Genomic DNA, 20198 nt, shown 5'->3' on the forward strand with positions numbered 1-20198 from the left:
ATGTCATTTGATTTAAGTTAAAAGTTGGGTGAACAAAATATGAAACTTGATAACTTTTTGCAATCAAATCAGTTTTCCACATTGATCCAACTTCATCAGATAGATATTTTGAAATGACATGGAAACAACATTGATGCAACCAGTTTTTGCAGAGTGGGTAATGAACACATCCCAGACCAAGCTTCCCGTAGGTTCACAAATCTTCCCGCATCTGTTTATTTTTGTCTGCTTTCTCTCTCTCTCTCTCTCCCTCCCTCCCTCCCTCCCTCCCTCCCTCCCTCCCTCCCTCCCTCCCTCCCTCCCTCCCTCCCTCCCTCCCTCCCTCCCTCCCTCCCTCCCTCCCTCCCTCCCTCCCTCCCTCCCTCCCTCCCTCCCTCTCTCTCTCTCTCTCTCTCACACTCACTCACTCACTCACTCTCTCTTTCTCTCGCTTTCTCTCTCTCTCTCGCTCTCTCTCTCTGTCTCAGTGGGGATATTGTGTTAATACTGGGTGACATTTTGTTGAATCTACTCAGCTATTTTGGACATCATCTGATCTCAAGTTAGATGTTAGGATAGGGTAGCTGAACTGTCAGACAAAAAGACAGAAACCAGTCATGGGTTGCAAGTAAATATTATTATGTTAAAAAAGGAAGTCTGTTTTTACTCAACAGAGCTTGGGTTAAATGGCACTGGGCACATAACATGCTTTTGACCATAAACAGTTGTTGTGCTTTTTACATGTGTTTCTCTGTGTTCCTTCATACTGTGTTTCTCTTTTAATCATCTTTTAATCATCATCATACCGTTCAACCTGTGTCTCTCTCTTTTCACTTGAGTTGAGTGAAAGTTTGCTTTGACACAGCTGTTTGCACTTTGTCTGACAATGTCTTAAATCAATATAGGCTCCCAAGTGTGTTTATTGTAACAATAATTTGGTCTTCTGGGCACACGCTGGTTGGATCAACGTTGTTTCCACGCCATTTCATGTAAATTACCTTGAACCAACACAGAGTAGACGATGACTTGATGTTGGTGCCCAGTGGGATTGCTACAAACCACTTGGGAGGATATATACAGTGCACTGTCTTCCTAGTTTTGTTGTTGAACATTAGTCCGACTAGCATGTGCACAGTCATGTATGTATGTTTCTATCTTTTCAAATAACGTCTTATTCCCGTTCTCTCCAGCTTGTGGCGGCCATTATTTTCCTCAGCTTCGGGATCATTGCCTCCTTCCTGTGTCTGGTGGTGGATGGCGTCTTCATCGTTTTCAACGTGGTGAGTAATGTTGCTGCTCCACGTGTGTCTTTCAACTCAACAGATCACAGGGGGTTTGAGACAATTGTGACCAGAAATGAAAATCTTACTTAAAGCTAATTTATTTCTCATTCAGTGTGAAAATAGCAAGCAAGTTATTTTATTAGACCATTGATCCCAAAGCTTCAACTAGGACTGTTTAACCTCTTGGAACTCCCCATCCCGGATCCGGGATCGTGACTAAAGCCTCAGGCTCATTAGCATAACGCAACGTTAACGATTTCTGAAAATCGCAAATAAAATGAAAATAATGCGTCTGCTCTCAAGCTTAGCCTTTTCTTAACAACACTGTCATCTCAGATTTTCAAAATATGCTTTTGAACCATAGAAATTGACTAATTTGTGTAAGAGTATGCAAAGCTAGCATAGCATTTTGAGTAGCATTTAGCACGCAACATTTTCACAAAAACCAGATAACCAAATAAATAAAATCATTTACCTTTGAAGAGCTTCTGATGTTTTCAATGAGGAGACTCTCAGTTACATACCAAATGCGCAGTTTTTCCTGAAAGCGTCTGTGTGTAGGAGAAATTGTTCCGTTTTCTACATTGCGTCTGGCTACCGAAACGAACCGAAAATTCAGTCACCTACAACGTAAAACTTTTTCCGAATTAACTACATAATATCGACCGAAACATGGCAAACGTTGTTTGGAATCAATCCTCAAGGTGTTTTTTCACATATCTCTTCATTGATATGCAGTTCGTGGAAGCTTGCTTTCCTCTCTGTATCCCATGGAAAAATACTGGCAGCTGGCTTTTGCGCACCAATTTCGGCGCAGGACACCGGGCGGACAACTGGTAAATGTGGTCTCTTATGGTCAATCTTCCAATGATCTGCCTACAAATACGTCACAATGCTGCAGACACCTTGGGGAAACGACAGAAAGGGCAGGCTCATTCCTCTCGCATTCACAGCCATATAAGGAGACAATGGAAAACAGAGCCTCAAAAATCCTGCTCATTTCCTGGATGCCGTCTCATCTTGGTTTTGCCTGAAGCTCACGTTCTAGGGCACGCACAGAAAATATCTTGGTAGTTCTGGACACGTCAGAGTGTTTTCTTTCGAAAGCTATCAATTATATGCATAGTCGAGCATCTTTTTGTGACAAAATATCTTGTTTAAAACGGGAACGTTTTTCATCCAAAAATGAAATAGCGCCCCCAGAGCATCAACAGGTTAAAAGTTTAAAAGTGGAAATTGCACTAAAAGTTTTACATTTACTGCTTTCAGGAAGGTTCTCCTACAACTGGGTGATCAAATAAACATCCTTCATATGTATGCATTCGGTAATTTACAAATGTCAATAACAGAGTTGACTTGACTTGTTCCAACGTAGTGTCCAACTTGTTGATATACTTATCTACAGTATGTGTTGAACAGCGTAGTACATAACTACTATCTGTTTACAATGCCTTAGCAAAACCTGCAAAATTCATAACATATACTGTATATATATTTTACATCTTCTGATTCCAGTATATACTCAGTGGTGGGAAAAAGTACCCAATTGTCATATTTGAGTAAAATTATGGATACCTTAATAGAAAGTTACTCAGGTAAAAGTGAAAGTCACCCGGTAAAATACTACTTCAATAAAAGTCTAAAAGTATTTGGTTCTAAATATACTTTAGTATCAAAAGTAAATGTAATTGCTAAAATATACTTAAGTATCAAAAGTAAAAGTATAAATTATTTGAAATTCTTTATATTAATCCAAGCAGACGGTACCATTTTCTTGTTTTTTAAATGTACGGATAGCCAGAGGCACACTCCAACACTCAGACAAAATTGACAAATTATGCATTTGTGTTTAGTGAGTCCAGATCAGAGGCAGTAGGGATGAGCATTCAAAATGTAAGGAGTACTTTTGGGTGTCATGGAAAATGTATGGAGTAAAAAGTACATTATTTTTTTTAGGAATGTAGTGAAGTAAAAATCAAAGTTGTCAAAAATATAAATAGTAAGGTACAGATACCCATAAAAAACTACTTACGTAGTACTTTAAAGTATTTTAACTTAAGCACTTTACACCACTGTATACACTGAGTGTTCAAAACATTAGGAACACCTTCCTAATATTGAGTTGCACCCCCGTTTGCCCTCAGAACAGCCTCAATTGGTCAGGGCATGGACTCTACAGGGTGTGTAAAGCTTTCCACAGGGATGCTGGCCCATGTTGACTCCAATGCTTCCCATAGTTGTATCACTGGAGGTCCTTTGGGTCGTGATACACACGGGAAACTGTCATGAGTGGAAAAACCCAGCAGCGTTGCAGTTTTTGACAGACTCAAACCGGTGCGCCTGGAACCTACTACCATACCCCGTCCAAAGGCACTTAAATCTTTTGTCTTGCCCATTCCCTCTCTGAATGGCACACAATCCTTGTCTCAATTGTCTCAAGGCTTACAAATTCTTCTTTAACCTGCCTCCTCCCCATCATCTACACTGATTGAAGTGGATTTAACAGGTGACATCAATAAGGGGTCATAACTTTCATCTGGACTCACCTGGTCAGTCTGTCATGGAAAGAGCAGGTGTTCCTAATGTTTAGTACACTTAGTGTATATATAATTTACATCCATCATCTGTTTTATAGGAGAACTTTACAATGCCAGAACAATATGGAGTCTAATTGGCAAATGCTATTCAAAAGGGATGTGCTGGAATTGGATGGAGTCATTGCAGCTGTGTTTAAACCATACAACTGCAGTCTATTCAATTCTCTCATGCATTACGATATCATGTCTCTCTGTCTGTCCCACACCAGGATGTCCGTCCTCTGAAAGCAGGGAGATGCCAGTTTTACACAAGTGGAAATAGCTACATCTATGAGAATTACTATGCCTCTGTAAGTACAACTGCACACATAGAAATATGACTTACCGTGTTAGCTATCCTGTCCAATTCTGAAAATATGTGTAGTACATACTGTCTGGCAGGGGGAAAATACATTTTAAGGGAGGGGTCTATCACCTTTGACTAATCTCTGCTTGTACTGTACCTGTCACTCAATACTGTTGATTAGAGTGTCTGCCTCCTCTTGCAGGTAACGTGCCAGGGTCTCACGGAGTCATGTACTATGAAGGTACGCAGTGGGACCTGCTACTGCTGCGACCTTTATGACTGTGCCAAGTGAGTCAAAGATGCACATACAGTAAAGATCCATCATGTAGCTTTGTGTACGACCCAACAGATTTCTCATTGAAAGCAGGTCTGATAAGCCGCAGATCCAACCGGTAATAATCTAACTAACTTTAATCATCTAACTAAAATAACTTTATATACAGTATATGTGATAACGCACCCCTCACATCAGCAATGTGTGGAACCCACCCACCCACCCACCTGTGTGATGCTTGGAAGGCATTTTGTGCCAGAATGCTCTTCACACATTAGCTATCACCATGATAAGGTATGGAGTGATTGTGCCCTATTTAAGCTGAAGTAGGCTCAAACTAGCGATGAGGGTTTCCTAGCCAGGTTGAATGGTGTACAGACCACCTCATCTCTCTTCCCACTGCCCTCATGAGACATCATTCACAGCTCCTTCACTCCACGCTCATTCACACCACGCTGCTCATTGGTAAGCGAATGCTCCTACTACCTGTCTTTCTTTAACTTGTTGACCGGTGTTTTGGCTCACTGCTCTGCAATTTACTGCTTGCTTCTACAGCACCTAGTTGGTAATCTCCGGCTCGTATAGTGTATGTGCAGGCAGGATCCATACAGTGAGAAAGTCCTCTGCTTTCTCTCTGCCATATTCTCTGCCGTGGACATTCCTGCAGTCAGCATGCCAATTGCACGCTCCCTCAAAATGTAGACATCTGTGGCATTGTGTTGTGTGACAAAACTGCACATTTAAGACTGGCCTTTTATTGTCCCCAGTAGGCCAGCATCCCGGAATCGCCTAATCACTGTTGACGTTGAGACTGGTGTTTTGCGGGTACTATTTAACCTCTTGAAACTCCCCATCCCGGATCCGGGATTGTGACTAAGCCTCAGGCTCATTAGCATAACGCAACGTTAACGATTTCTGAAAATCGCAAATAAAATTAAAATAATGTGTTTGCTCTCAAGCTTAGCCTTTTCTTAACAACACTGTCATCTCAGATTTTCAAAATATGCTTTTGAACCATAGAAATTGACTAATTTGTGTAAGAGTATGCAAAGCTAGCATAGCATTTTGTGTAGCATGTAGCACGCAACATTTTCACAAAAGCCAGATAACCAAATAAATAAAATCATTTACCTTTGAAGAGCTTCTGATGTTTTCAATGAGGAGACTCCCAGCCACATACCAAATGCGCAGTGTTTCCTGAAAGCGTCTGTGTGTAGGAGAAATCGTTCCGTTTTCTACATTGCGCCTGGCTAACGAAACGAACCGAAAATGCAGTCACCTACAACGTGAAACTTTTTCCGGATTAACTACATAATATCGACCGAAACATGGCAAACGTTGTTTGGAATCAATCCTCAAGGTGTTTTTTCACATATCTCTTCATTGACATGCAGTTCGTGGAAGCTTGCTTCTCTCTCTGTGCCCCATGGAAAAATACTGGCAGGTGACTTTTGCGCACCAATTTCGGCGCAGGACACCGGGCGGACACGTGGTAAATGTGGTCTCTTATGGTCAATCTTCCAACGATCTGCCTACAAATACGTCACAATGCTGCAGACACCTTGGGGAAACGACAGAAAGGGCAGACTCATTCCTCTTGCGTTCACAGCCATATAAGGAGATCATGAAAGACAGAGCCTCAAAAATCCTTGTCATTTCCTGGATGCCAAGTCATCTTGGTTTTGCCTGAAGCTCACGTTAAAGGGCACGCACAGAGAAGATATTTGTATTTCTGGACACGTCAGAGTGTTTTCTTTCGAACAGTAGCAATTATATGCATAGTCGAGCATCTTTTTGTGACAAAATATCTTGTTTAAAACGAGAACGTTTTTCTTCCAAAAATGAAATAGCGCCACCATAAGTGTAAGAGATTAATGAAGCTGCCAGTTGAGGACTTGTGAGGTGTCTGTTTCTCAAACTAGACACTCTAATGTACTTGTCCTCTTGCTCAGTTTTGCACCGGGGCCTCCCACTCCTCTTTCTATTCTGGTTAGAGACAGTTTGCGCTGTTCTGTGAAGGAAGTAGTGCACAGCATTGTACGAGATCTTCAGTTTCTTGGTAATTTCTCCCATGGAATAGCCTTCATTTCTCAGAACAAGAATAGACTGACGAGTTTCAGAAGAAAGCTCTTTGTAACTGTCCATTTTGAGCCTGTAGTCGAACCCACAAATGCTGATGCTCCAGATACTCAACTAGAATAATGAAGGCCAGTTTTATTGCTTCTTTAATCAGAAACAACCATTTTCAGCTGTGCTAACATAATTGCAAAAGGGTTTTCTAATGATCAATTAGCCTTTTAAAATGATAAACTTGGATTCGCTAACACAGCGTGCCATTGGAACACAGGAGTGATGGTTGCTGATAATGGGCCTCTGTTATTTTGCTCCTTTGCACCCCATTATTTTTATTTCTACTTTGCACATTCTTCCATTGCAAATCTACCATTCCAGTGTTTTACTTGCTATATTGTATTTACTTTGCCACCATGGCCTTTTTTTGCCTTTACCTCCCTTATCTCACCTCATTTGCTCACATCGTATATAGACTTGTTTATAGTGTATTATTGACTGTATGTTTTTTTTACTCCATGTGTAACTCTGTGTCGTTGTATGTGTCGAACTGCTTTGCTTTATCTTGGCCAGGTCGCAATTGTAAATAAGAACTTGTTCTCAACTTGCCTACCTGGTTAAATAAAGGTGAAATAAATAAAAATAAATAAATAAAAAGTACACCAATGTAGATATTCCATAAAAAATCTGCCGTTTCCAGCTACAATAGTGATTTACAACATTAACAGTCTACACTGTTTTTCTGATAAATGTTATGTTATTTTAATGGACAAAAAATGTGCTTTTCTTTAAAAAAAAATGAAATTTCTAAGTGATCCCCAAACCTTTGAATGGTAGTGTATATTGGGAGTAGTGCCTTTCCTCAGCCACAGTGTGTTTTATGTACAAAAGTACTATCTCACAGCTCGATGAAACATTCACTCTTGCACAGACATTTAGAAACAAAACATGCCAATTTGAAAAATAAGCCACGGGAGTTTTTTGAGCGAGAATTAAGACGATTTTCAAGTAGTAAGACCTGTATAATAGCAACCGATACCATTAATAAGAAGGTGCTAGAAGCGTCTTATATGGTGAGCTACCGAGTGGCTAGGACAGGCAAGCCCCATACTATTGTGGAGGACTTAATTCTTCCTGCTGCCGTGGATATGGCTGGGACAATGCTGGGGGAAAAAGCCAAAAAAAACTATACAGACAATGCCTTCATCAAACAACACTGTAATCACGACACATCATTGGCACGTCAGGAGATCTACTATCCCAATTTTGCAAAAGTTTACCTATTCTGTGCAAGAAATAAATATTCCAAACATAGTCTGGGACAGTTGTGGGATGCGATAGATCCCAAATGAATACAACCACTAGCATAAATAAATGTGAGCAATGTGGCTGACGGAACAGATCAGAACGTTTAGCTTACAATGTTGATAAACTGTTAGTCTATTCCTTCACATTATAAGCGCAGCAATGTGCACATGGCAGTAGGCTATAAGCGCCAATATTCCAAAATGCAATCAATTAGTGGGAAAACACCATTCTCAAAAGTGACTGCAAAACGTGACTATGCATGTAATGTGTTTATTATAAAGGTGCATTTTTATGGTGAAAATGATCTTCCCCAAACTTGAAACTCACACACTGCCTATGTATGCCAGTTAGGCTCTACACCTGTTGTAAACCAGTTTCATGTGCTTAATGTTAAGACGTTATTTGGCCACTTTAGCTGCGATACAAACCTTATTAAAACATATAGGACTATGGGCTAGACTACATGAGGTGCGCGACTATGATTTGAAAAAAATTGCAAAAAAAGGCATACGTTGTTTCTTGCCTTACTGCACACTAGCTGGGCAATGGGCCATTATCATGCACCTGTCTCGAAACAGGGGCAGCGGGAACAGAAATACATGTCATCTATGCACTTAAATAGCGAATGGATGACGCTTTTCCAGTGGTTCATTTTTTATTCCAGCCAGGTAGGCTATACTCCTGTTGTAAAGAGAAGCAACTTGTTTAATAATAGGAAGTTGAGAAATAAATATAGTAAGCCTATAGAAAGCTCATGGGATCCTCCTCTTTTTAACAGAGACCATCACTCTGTTTTCTCACGCAATTGCATAGCCTATAGAAATGTTGTGCAACATGAGCTCATGGGCTCTCATGTGGTGTGATTAGATTTTCAAATACATTTGCATTGATGTCAGAGTTATTAGAGGGACAATAGAGTCCAGTTAGCAAGTTTGGTAGCAGTTAGCAAGTTCAGTAGGCCACTAATAACCATCAGCAGCATCAGAGCTTGGAGAAGCCTAATTACCGTGACTAAACGGTCACATGGAATTTGACTGCCGTCATGACTCGTGAACGCCAGTGTGGCGGTAATATGTCACCGTAACAGCACTAGTTGGGCCTCTTTGTATGTGAGGAGAGAGCAACATTTTCATGTCTTATGTATCTATCATCATTAATTCAATTTAGACTTACAAATGACCAAACCAGGCTTGAATAACACTGGAGGCCCTTTCGGTCTCCACAGAGTTGGGGAAAGCTGATTTTAGTTTTTGTTGTGCCCTTTATGTGGATGCTCTGGGGCCTCATTTATAAAACAGACTTACAATCAATGTTGATCTTAAGTATGACTTATGCAGAAAACCACATATAAGTAGTTATTTATGAAACCTTACTTTGACGTGGAAATGATCTTATCTCTATGCCACGTCTAGACTTGACGCAGGTGATTTTGCTGCTGGTTATGTGTGGCGATTCTTTTTATCCCTTGCAGTTTAAGGTCAGACCATTTCTTTTTCACATCAGCCACAGTTCTGTCTTGCTGCCCCACGTCGTTCACTGCAGCGGTGACACACTCCCAAGATACCTGTTTGGCTTTGTTTGTCAACCCACTATTTAGTCCACTGAATAATACGTGCTGCCTGTCTTCAATCTCCTCTACCATCGCCGTGATCTCGACTTCCAAAAAGTTTGCTTTTCTCTTTCGGTCCATGGCTATTCCTGACTAAACCCTCATTTTTGCTAGCATTCTACAAGGGGATATCACTGATTGTAAGGCTCGTTCAGGTGCCGTCAATTCAAAGTTAATTTGAGATTTATAGATCACAGGTGCGTAAGTTACAAATGGGCTTCTTAGAAGCTGCGTAAGCAAGGTTTTTTATGTTCAGTATGTTTTATGAATCCAACGTAAGCACACAGTCGGAAAGGATCTTACGACTAACTTCAAGTATAAATCTAAGAACATTTTTATAAATGAGGTCACTGGTCTCACTTGGTCCGTTCAGAGTAATGACCTCTATGTTGATGAATGTGTCTTTTTCTTAATATGTTTTGTAATTTTGGATATTGTATCTGAAAAAGAGACAATAGTCTCAGTATGACTTCCCTGTCAAAATAAAGGTTAAATAAAAAACAATGGACTGCGAGAACTCCTGGTCCTGCCCAACTCATTTCATACTAGCTGCTTTATAAAGTAGCCTAATGTTATTCTATGAATGGTATATTAATAGCATAAATATAATAATATTGTTAAAGGATTTGTTGTTAGTGACATTCTGTTGTCCTGTGTTGTAGTGGGGGCTACATGAACAACTACTATGAGTTTGTGGGTGTGCAGAGCTGCGGGGACGTGCTGTCCCTGTACGTGTTGATCTGGGTGCTGACCAGCCTCAACCTGGTGGCCTTCTTCCTGGGTATCCTGACCACTGCTGTGCTGGGAAGCATCAAGGACCAGGTGAGAGAGACAGGCTGTGGCTAAAATTGCACACAAATGTACTTGTGCAATGCTTAAAGGTTTGTGGTGAACAATCAGGAGTCTTAATCAGTACTTGCAGTTTAATCATATCCAGATTTTATTCCATATTGTATTAAACCTGGAGAAAGGGGATTGGGAAAAATAATCAAAATCAGGTGGCATTCTCTTGCCCTGCAGGCCTGCTCCTGCCCATTCCAAACATTCTTCTCAGTAGCCCACAGGTGTGTGGCAACAGCTCATAATGAGCGGTGTTGGGTGCGGGACATGGCCCGCCTGTAGTGGAGCTCTCCACTGCAGTGGAGCTGAACCATCAGCGCCTTTCTCATGCACTGGCTAACTGTAGCTGTCCATGGTTCTGAAATACTTTGCCGTGTTATTTATACAGTTACATTCCTCGGGCTCACAGGTTAATATTGTACTTGATTCAATTCGTAGCGCTGAAGGTCTGAGCTGTAGCGCGATTGAAATTTCAATATAATTTTCGATTGAGCCGACATACTGTATTAAGCGTTTACCATAAATGCAGTCTCTGCGAACGCGGGAAAATTGCCTTTAAATTTCTATCGCGCTGCAGCACAGGTCTTCAGCTCTACGGATTGAATCAAGGGTATACTGTGTTATTCATTATAAGGACATTTTAGGGAAATTACACTCCAAATTCAAAGTTTCTCAGATGTTTTCAGGTTGTGTAGATCCAGCTACAGTGGGGCAAAAAAGTATTTAGTCAGCCACCAATTGTGCAAGTTCTCCCACTTAAAAAGATGAGAGAGGCCTGTAATTTTCATCATAGGTACACTTCAACTATGACAGACAAAATGAAAAAAAAAAAATCCAGAAAATCACATTGTAGGATTTGTAATGAATTTATTTGCAAATTATGGTGGAAAATAAGTATTTGGTCACCGACAAACAAGCAAGTTTTATGGCTCTCACATACCTGTAACTTCTTCTTTAAGAGGCTCCTCTGTCCTCCACTCGTTACCTGTATTAATGGCACCTGTTTGAACTTGTTATCACTGTAAAAGACACCTGTCCACAACCTCAAACAGTCACACTCAAATCTCCACTATGGCCAAGACCAAAGAGCTGTCAAAGGACACCAGAAACAAAATTGTAGACCTGCACCAGGCTGGGAAGACTGAATCTGCAATAGGTAAGCAGCTTGGTTTGAAGAAATCAACGGTGGGAGAAATTATTAGGAAATGGAAGACATACAAGGCCACTGATAATCTCCCTCGATCTGGGGCTCCATGCAAGATCTAACACCGTGGGGTCAAAATGATCACAAGAACGGTGAGCAAAAATCCCAGAACCACACAGGGTGACCGAGTGAATGACCTGCAGAGAGCTGGGACCAAAGTAACAAAGCCTACCATCAGTAACACATTACGCCACCAGGGACTCAAATCCTGCAGTGCCAGATGTGTCCCCCTGCTTAAGCCAGTACATGTCCAGGCCCGTCTGAAGTTTGCTAGAGAGCATTTGGATGATCCAGAAGAAGATTGGGAGAATGTCATATGGTCAGATGAAACCAAAATTAAACTTTTTGGTAAAAACTCAACTCGTTGTGTTTGGAGGACAAAGAATACTGAGTTGCATCCAAAGAACACCATACCTACTGTGAAGCATGGGGGAGGAAACATCATGCTTTGGGGCTGTTTTTCTGCAAAGGGACCAGGATGATCCGTGTAAAGGGAAGAATGAATGGGGCCATGTATCGTGAGATTTTGAGTGAAAACCTCCTTCCATCAGCAAGGGCATTGAAGATGAAACGTGGCTGGGTCTTTCAGCATGACAATGATCCCGAACACACCGCCCGGTCAACGAAAGAGTGGCTTCGTAAGAAGCATTTCAAGGTCCTGGAGTGGCCTAGCCAATCTCCAGATCTCGACCCCATAGAAAATCTTTGGAGGGAGTTGAAAGTCCGTGTTGCCCAGCAACAGCCCCAAAACATCACTGCTCTAGAGGAGCTCTGCATGGAGTTATGGGCCAAAATACCAGCAACAGTGTGTGAAAACCTTGTGAAGACTTACAGAAAACATTTGACCTCTGTCATTGCCAACAAAGGGTATATAACAAAGTATTGAAGTAAACTTTTGTTATTGACAAAATACTTATTTTCCACCATAATTTGCAAATAAATTCATAAAAAATCCTACAATGTGATTTTCTGGATTTTATTTTCTAATTTTGTCTGTCATAGTTGAAGTGTACCTATGATGAAAATTACAGGCCTGTCTCATCTTTTTAAGTGGGAGAACTTGCACAATTGGTGGCTGACTAAATACTTTTTTGCCCCACTGTATGTGCCTCCTCAACCTCAAATGAATGGAAAACATAAGCACAACAAATCTGGAAGTTATATTTATTTATTTTAATGTTATTTAACCTTTATTTAACTAGGCAAGTCAGTTAGAATAAATTCTTATTTCCAATGACGACTTAACCTGGACGACGCTGGGCCAATTGTGTGCTGTCCTATGGGACTCCCAATCACGGCCGGTTGTGATACAGCCTGGAATCTAACCAGGGTCTGTAGTGACGCCTCTAGCACTGAGAGGCAGTGCCTTAGACTGCTGCGCCACTTGGGAGCCCAGAGTGCTTATCTTTTCCATTTGATCGAGATGAATCTACAAAAGAGATGACCTGGGACATGGACTTATCCCAATAGAAGACCTCTGAGATCTGAAAACACAACTCACTTTAAGTGCTTTATGTGTTTGAAGCCCTATTCCCTATTATAGTGCACAACTTTTGACTCGAGCGATGAAGGATCTAGAGTATCGGTTCCTTTAAGTGAGTGGAGGCAAATTGCATAACTGTTGCTTGATTGCACCTATAGTGCTATTGATGAGACTGGTGTTGATACAATAGAGTACAGTGAGTCCATACAAGGTGTACCGTGTTCCAGAGGAGTGGAGGTGAAGCCTCTGTTGAGGACAAACACAGCAAGAGATAGTTGTGGAGAGTAGCAGAGGTATCAAATTACAGACAATCTCCCAGATGATGTATCAGGATGACTCCTATGGACATATGGTGTCAAGATGGAACAGTGTGAGCCGGTAGGGGTGTGGGCCGGGAAGCCGTTAAACTTTACAAGACCTTCTGCTATCATTGTTCTTCTGCTATGAAATTGTCCAAATACTGTCAGTGTTGTTTTTAGCCTGCCTGGAGTGCCAGATGTGCAGGGTTTACAGTTTTGGAACTATTTTATCGTTCCATTAAGCCAGGCAAGCTCAATCAAGCACAGATCAAGTATTTACAATTATTTACAATCTTGTTTGAACCCAGGTCTGTCTGCTATCATATCTGAGCAAAGCTTTGAAGGACTTGATGGGGGTTGGGAAAGACATATTCATACCTTTCTGATGATCAAATCAAATACAAAAGTGTGTCTTTTAGTTTCCCGGCAATCCAGATTAGAAATGTCACGACTCACTTAAGAGGAAAGAAAGATATCTGTCTGGCGATCATCCTATGTTAAATGTCCCCAGTAGAACCAGAACAGCAAACCGGCCCTGATTGAATTAGAAGAAGGAGCTTATGTTCTGTGTTGTGGTAGAGCTGGGTAGAGCTGGGAGACACAGCAGGGCATAGCCCAGGAAGACACACATCAACGTCAGAGATAATTGTTTCTTAGAAATCTGAGCTCTCCCCTTCCACCCCAGGATCCCCCAACCCTTCCTGTCTTGTCCAAATAACACAGCATCGCTATAAATCTCTCTCCCCACCACTTCTGGTTGATGAGCAGCGTGTCAGGGTGTGTGTGTGTGTGTGTGTGAACAAGCGGTTTTGTGTTTGTTTGTGTGTGTATTTCAGAATACACACAAAGAGGATCACAACGCATTTCACAACATTCTAAAATGTGTTTGTGTGTGTCTCTCTTTGTGTATGTGTTTGACAGAGGAGCAGCTCAGTGACCCTGCTGTCATCTCATCTCTCAGAGGGTGGATGTCTTTCCTCCCCCACTGCCCCCCTGCTGATGGACAGCACCAACAAAGGACACCAACACCTCTACCCGGTAAGTCACACACACACACACACACACACACACACACACACACACACACACACACACACACACACACACACACACACACACACTCGTAATTCTGTTTGCTCACACCCTCCACTCCTGTTAGTATTGTAACAGATAAGAGCAAAGCAAACATCTTTCACAGATATTGAACACATAAAAAAACTACATCCGCATGAATTGCATGATAATCACACCATGAAACCTATTTATTGCAAAACACAACGATAAAATTGCTGCTGAATCTTCAGTGTTGAAGTGACTTTTACTGTAAAAAGTGTGTCCCTATCCCTAACCCTGCTTGCCTACCCACACAGGTAAGGCTCATGACACACAGTTGCTGTTTCCATATAATGAATCGGACCCATTTCTCTGCTATGATTTTACTAGATCAATTAAGCCCAAGACTGAAGCGGAGGTTGTAGAAATAAATCATTGCCATCCTGGATAAACCTGGTATCTCCTTGTAACCGTTTAGGTTTTTTTTTCAAGCGAATGACTACTTTCAATGTGTGTAAAAAAAAAAAAAAAAAAATGTGCAGTGAAAGTTTAATGACTTTAAGACCAATCAAAGTCACTCCAAACACCTTGTGAACATCCGGGACTGTATGGTAATCCATCTTACATTTTTTTTCGATTGCTAAACGTCAGTGGGCACAACTGGAGTCACATGTAGAAAACTCTAACTACAGTCTGCACTACCAACAGTCACCTGAGCTAAACAGTTCACATCACCTGCAAAACTCATTCCAAGCAACACAACTCTTAACACATGGCTCAAAACACGCTCAGTGCAGCCAAACACTATGCACAACCCTCACTGAGATAACATACACTGTCACTCAGAACACACTGAGAGTAAAAACACTGGCATCAAACACCAATACAGAAAATACAAACTTTTCATCTTTACAGTTTGAACAATTTCAGTGACTTCATACAAAGTAATATTTTCTTCAAAGAAAAGAGTGACATTCTTTCACATGATTTATTACAATTTTTAGAACATAACAATTCTTTAAGGTAAATGAAAATTAGCAGTTTGCTTCAATAGTCTGTAGTAATTTACGGAATTACAGTAATGAGAAAAAAAAGGTAGAAACTAAAAGTACATACTGTAATTCAAACAAATAATTGAGGGGCTAATCCTGCCTCTCTCTAGCATCAGGCCACAGGTTTTCTTCAACATCACATCTAATGTTTTCTCTTGCCATGCACCTGGGGAAGAACCTTCTGGAGTGCCTGGCAGTCCTCTGGACTCGTGTCCTCACATCCGGCACGCATGGCTTCCAAAAGAGACATTTGGTCATGTGGGTGGTGACCAAACACTTTCCACCTCCAGGCAGAGAAAAACTCCTCTATTGGGTTGAGGAAGGGTGAATATGCAGGCAGGTACAAAACCATAAATCTGTGATGTGCTGCAAACCAATCTGTGACAGCTGCAGAGTGGTGAAAAGCAACGTTATCGCAAACTATGACAAAAATTTGGGGGTTTCTTACTGGCTCCCCCTGTTCTGCTGGCACTAGCTGAGCATAGAGCTGTTCTAGGAAAGCTATAAGCCTTTCTGTGTTGTATGGGCCAATGAGTGGTGTGTTGAGAAGCAAACCATCATTGGCCATTGCAGCACACATGGTGATATTTCCCCCCCTTTGGCCTGGAACCTCCACAGTGGTCCTTTGACCTATAACATTCCTTCCTCTGCGCCGTGTTTTGGCAAGGTTAAATCCAGCTTCATCGATAAATACAAATGAATGTGGTCTTTCCAGTGCTTCCACCTCCATTACTCTCTGAAAAACAGTAAGTGCACAGTTTTACTGTAGAAATGCTAGTGTTTTTTTTAACTGTAAATATTTTGTATAGCTGTGTACGTAACCTCAGACGTCTTACCTGGACATATTGGTATCTTTGCTCTTTTACCCGTTCACTGTTTCTCTCGAACGGTACAGTGTATAACAGTTTCATTGTAACTTGGTGTTTCTTTAGGACTCAAGCAATAGTTGTTGTGCTGACAGAATTAACATGGTCAAATATATCATTATCAGCCAGCACTCTATCTTGAATCTCCCGCAGTTTTATTGCATTGTTGACAACAACCATGTCAACAATAGCATTTTCCTGCGCATCTGAAAATATTTTTCCTCTTCCCCCTGTTGGGGGCAGCCTTTGGGTCCTGTTGTAAAAATATATTTTACAGTCAAACTTACTGTAATATATATCTGTGTAAATATTATATAATTGCAATACAAAATAGATTCCTGTAATGTTTTCATTTACTGTAAGGATGTAACTCTCACCTGTTTGTATGATGGAAAATTCGCATTACAGATGCCACTGTGGATCTTTGCAGATTGGGTTGCACCCTCAACCCTGCCTCTCTCATTAAGAGACCATGGTTCACGACATGGTCTATAAGTGTAGCCCTTATTTAATCTGAAATAACAGCTCTTTGTCTTCTTTGTCTTCCTCCACGCATCCGCCCTCTCCCTGCCACCCTTCTCCCTCCACGAACCCATCTTCCTTGTTCCATTTCCAAAATGAGTCTTTCTGAGCTCTACCTATATATACTGTAATATGTGTGTGTGTTCACTAACAAGTCTAAAACAAGACACCTGCTTTGCCTTTCAGCTGAAATTGCAATCAGCAGTGTTTGAAAGGCACAAGGCTGAAATCTATTCCGTTTTGAATGTGTGGTTCACAGTTTTGACAGCAGTGTGTTAGCATTTGAACAAAGTGCTATAAATCCACAGTGTTGTGCAGGTTGTGGTTAAAGTCATGGGATAAGTGTGTAGAGTTTTGAAAACTGTGTTCAAGCAATGAAAAACGAACTAGAGTTTGGTCCACATGAACTGCTGCTGTGCAGACTGTAGTTAGAGTTTTGCACATGTGACTCCAGTTGTGTCCACTGTCGTTTAGCAATCGAAAAAAACTGTAAAATATATTTAACAAATCAGTTTGTGAAAAGTTTCGTTTTTGGAGATACAGGGCTCTATTTTAATACATTTAATGCAATGGTAGATCTGGCAGTAGCATTATAAGTTTGAGGGTGTGTCCGATTGTATTTTTTAATTTTCACAATCAGAATGATTGGTGCAGTAGCTAACAGGCTGGAGTTTTGGTAAGTAAACAAGTTGTGGGTGTGTCGAGGCTTGGCCACTCACTGGCCAATCAGAAAAAATAATAATATCCAATATAAAGAAAAAACGGGAATGTCTATTGACTTGACCAATTGCATTACCGCTAAGACCAGCTTTTGGTGAGTCTTAAGTATCACCAGTAGCACTGCTTGAAATTGGCACATTGGCGCACGTTTTTAGGACACACCTCAAATATCTCCACTCCTCCCACAGAGCAAGCAAGCTAATATAAGAAGGGTAAAATACCAACGCTGGTACATGCGAAATTGCCAAAGAGCATGCGTTTGACACTACCTCCGCCTTAACAACGGCCAAAAATAGAGCCTGCCAAGGTTTTTCCAGGACGCCAAAGATGTACAGTGCATTTGGAAAGTGTTCAGACCCCTTGACATTTTCCACATTTTGTTACGATACAGCCTTATACTAAAATGGATGAATCCGCCCCCCTCATCGATCTACACACACTACCCCATTAGGACAAAGCAAAAACAGATTTTTTGAAATGTTTGCAAATGTATAAAATAAAAAATAAAAAAAAATCACATTTACATTTACATACATCAGACCCTTTAAATCAGTACTTTGTTGTGGAAAAGGTGAAGGGGTCTGAATACTTTCCAAATGCACTATATTTCAACAGCAACTATGTTTCGGTCTTGAGCTCAAGTCGTCCTGTTACTGGTAATTGGTCTTGTAAAACCATAGGTGAGAGAAAGGAGTGAGATACTGTACATTGAATGGAAACTCACGGATGTTCTGGGAGGACTCAGCTCCATCTACCATCCCATATTGTCCTGCTGCCCTCCCCTCCTCTGCCCACCGTCTGTCTACCTTACCCTCTGTATTAAAACCCAGCTTTGCAACTACTGGCTGCTTGAAAGACAGAAAGCACCAAGTAGCCCTAGTAGATCATACCAGGTTCATGCATCCAACAAGAACACTGTCCAACCAATAAACCCCCAGAAAACAAGAACTTGTCTGAGAAACATTAGACCTACCTCCATTTGGAATCTCATTTTTTTATTTGGAATCTTTTAAACTTGGTTTTCTTTCTAATTCTTTGTCCACTCAAAGAGGTGATGTTCAAAGCCTGCTGTTTGTAATTATTCCCAAGTTTAGTGCAGTTACAAATAGAACAATATTGTTTTTCCCGAAAATTAAGATTAGTTTGATTTGGCATCTATTTATTTGGCATCTGTTACGTTTATTTGCTTATCCATTCAAACTGGTCATGAGTTTCAATTCAAAATATTTTTGTAACCATTCTTTACCTAGAAGTAGAGTGTAGTTATAAATGGAGCAAATTAGCAAATGGAACAATACTGTTTAGCTGATTCCAACTAAGCTTGTGTTTTCTGTTCTGTTCCGTCTTTCAGAGAGCCTCCTTATACTTTGCCCCAGCGGCGGGGAAGGAGTTCCCCCAGAGTGACCCATCAGTACCCCTCCATCCCGACCCCAACCCCCCTCCCTTCGCCCCGCTCTATAACCTGCTGCCCTACAAACCACAGAGCTTTTCTGTCTGAATGAACCTCCCTATTCCAGCGTTCCGTTGCCAACTTGTCATACAACTAGGGCCAGGAGTTTCCTCCAGGCACTCCTGGCCCGAGACATGACAGTCACAAGACATCCAGGGGGATCTATATTTTGGAGTTTATTTTAGAATAGTTGTTGGGTATGGTGTAAAATGTCTGTATATGAAATGTAAATACGTTGAGCTATTTCAAATGATTTGTCAATTATTTTGGTCTTATGATGTGCATTCTACAAACGAGTGAAAAGGCTCATTATTTAAGACCTTTTGTGAAATGTGTGGTTTGACAAAATACATGTACTTTTTTATACTACATCTTAAAATCAACTGTATCTGCTAATAAAGTAATAACAAGTCATGTCAGTTAAGTCTTTTTTTCTGATTAAATTAACTAATGGACCGACAGCCATACTGTTCTAGGTTCTTCTGGGCTGCCCACTGACACTCATATTCATTAGAGATTCTGTTTGATGTTGCCTGCCTGGCCTCTTCATTGCCGTAGCATTGTTGACCTTTATTTCATTAGGGCCCAAAACTCATTATGTGATATGAACTGTTCTTTCTTTGAGCCCAATAGGCATAGAGGGGGATGTGTCCGGAAGTATCAAGCCCGTAGTCAATCAATGCATACCTCACAAACTGAAACTTCTGTGTGTTTTTTCTTCCTTCTTTAGACATGTTGTTTGCAATGTGCTTCCCCCTGGTTACAGAAACACAAGGTACAGAGCTGAGACAATTCTCCAAAATTCCCCAAGATGTCCCCTCCGATTGACAGACAGACATACTCACACACATACACCTTTGATTTTAAGGAGCGAAGACAGATTCATAAAACATTCCACTCGTGAGGGCTAAAAACCAATAAACCCAAAATCCAAATGTAATTTACTTGCACAATTCCACTTGAAACAACTGTGGAAATGTACAAACAGAAGATGGATGGAGTAATTATCTGGGGATTTTCTTTAAAAAAACAACTCTTTCCTCACCAGGGCTCAAAGAATTTCAAAGGACAAAAATAAAACAGAAGAACATTGGTTTAGACTCCTCCCTTTCTCAGGCAACTGAAAACCTTGGTTCAAATACTATTTGAAATCTTTCAAATACTTTGCACGTTTGCTTTAGCCTGCCTGGAGTGCCAGGTGGGCAGGTTTTGCACCTTCTCGACTATTCTATTGGTTCCATTGCGCCAGGCAAGCTCAATCAAGCTCAGCTAAAGCATTTGAAATGATTTAAATTTGAATCCA

The 20198-nt window shown here is 40.9% G+C and overlaps 1 protein-coding gene across 1 annotated transcript in view; it reads left to right on the forward strand.

Annotated features, from left to right (window-relative positions):
* Nucleotides 1-19309, forward strand: part of LOC135552762 (transmembrane protein 255B) — a 30889-nt gene extending 11580 nt beyond the window's left edge. Inside the window, exons 4-9 of the mRNA XM_064984586.1 lie at nucleotides 1170-1259; nucleotides 4069-4149; nucleotides 4348-4433; nucleotides 10069-10228; nucleotides 14154-14270; nucleotides 18797-19309. Coding sequence (XP_064840658.1) covers nucleotides 1170-1259; nucleotides 4069-4149; nucleotides 4348-4433; nucleotides 10069-10228; nucleotides 14154-14270; nucleotides 18797-18943 — 681 coding nt within the window. The 3' untranslated portion in view covers nucleotides 18944-19309. The remainder of the gene's footprint in view (nucleotides 1-1169; nucleotides 1260-4068; nucleotides 4150-4347; nucleotides 4434-10068; nucleotides 10229-14153; nucleotides 14271-18796) is intronic.
* The last annotated feature ends 889 nt before the right edge of the window (nucleotides 19310-20198 follow it).

Source organism: Oncorhynchus masou, chromosome 13, assembly GCF_036934945.1.
Source record: "Oncorhynchus masou masou isolate Uvic2021 chromosome 13, UVic_Omas_1.1, whole genome shotgun sequence".
NCBI classification, from domain to species: domain Eukaryota; kingdom Metazoa; phylum Chordata; class Actinopteri; order Salmoniformes; family Salmonidae; genus Oncorhynchus; species Oncorhynchus masou.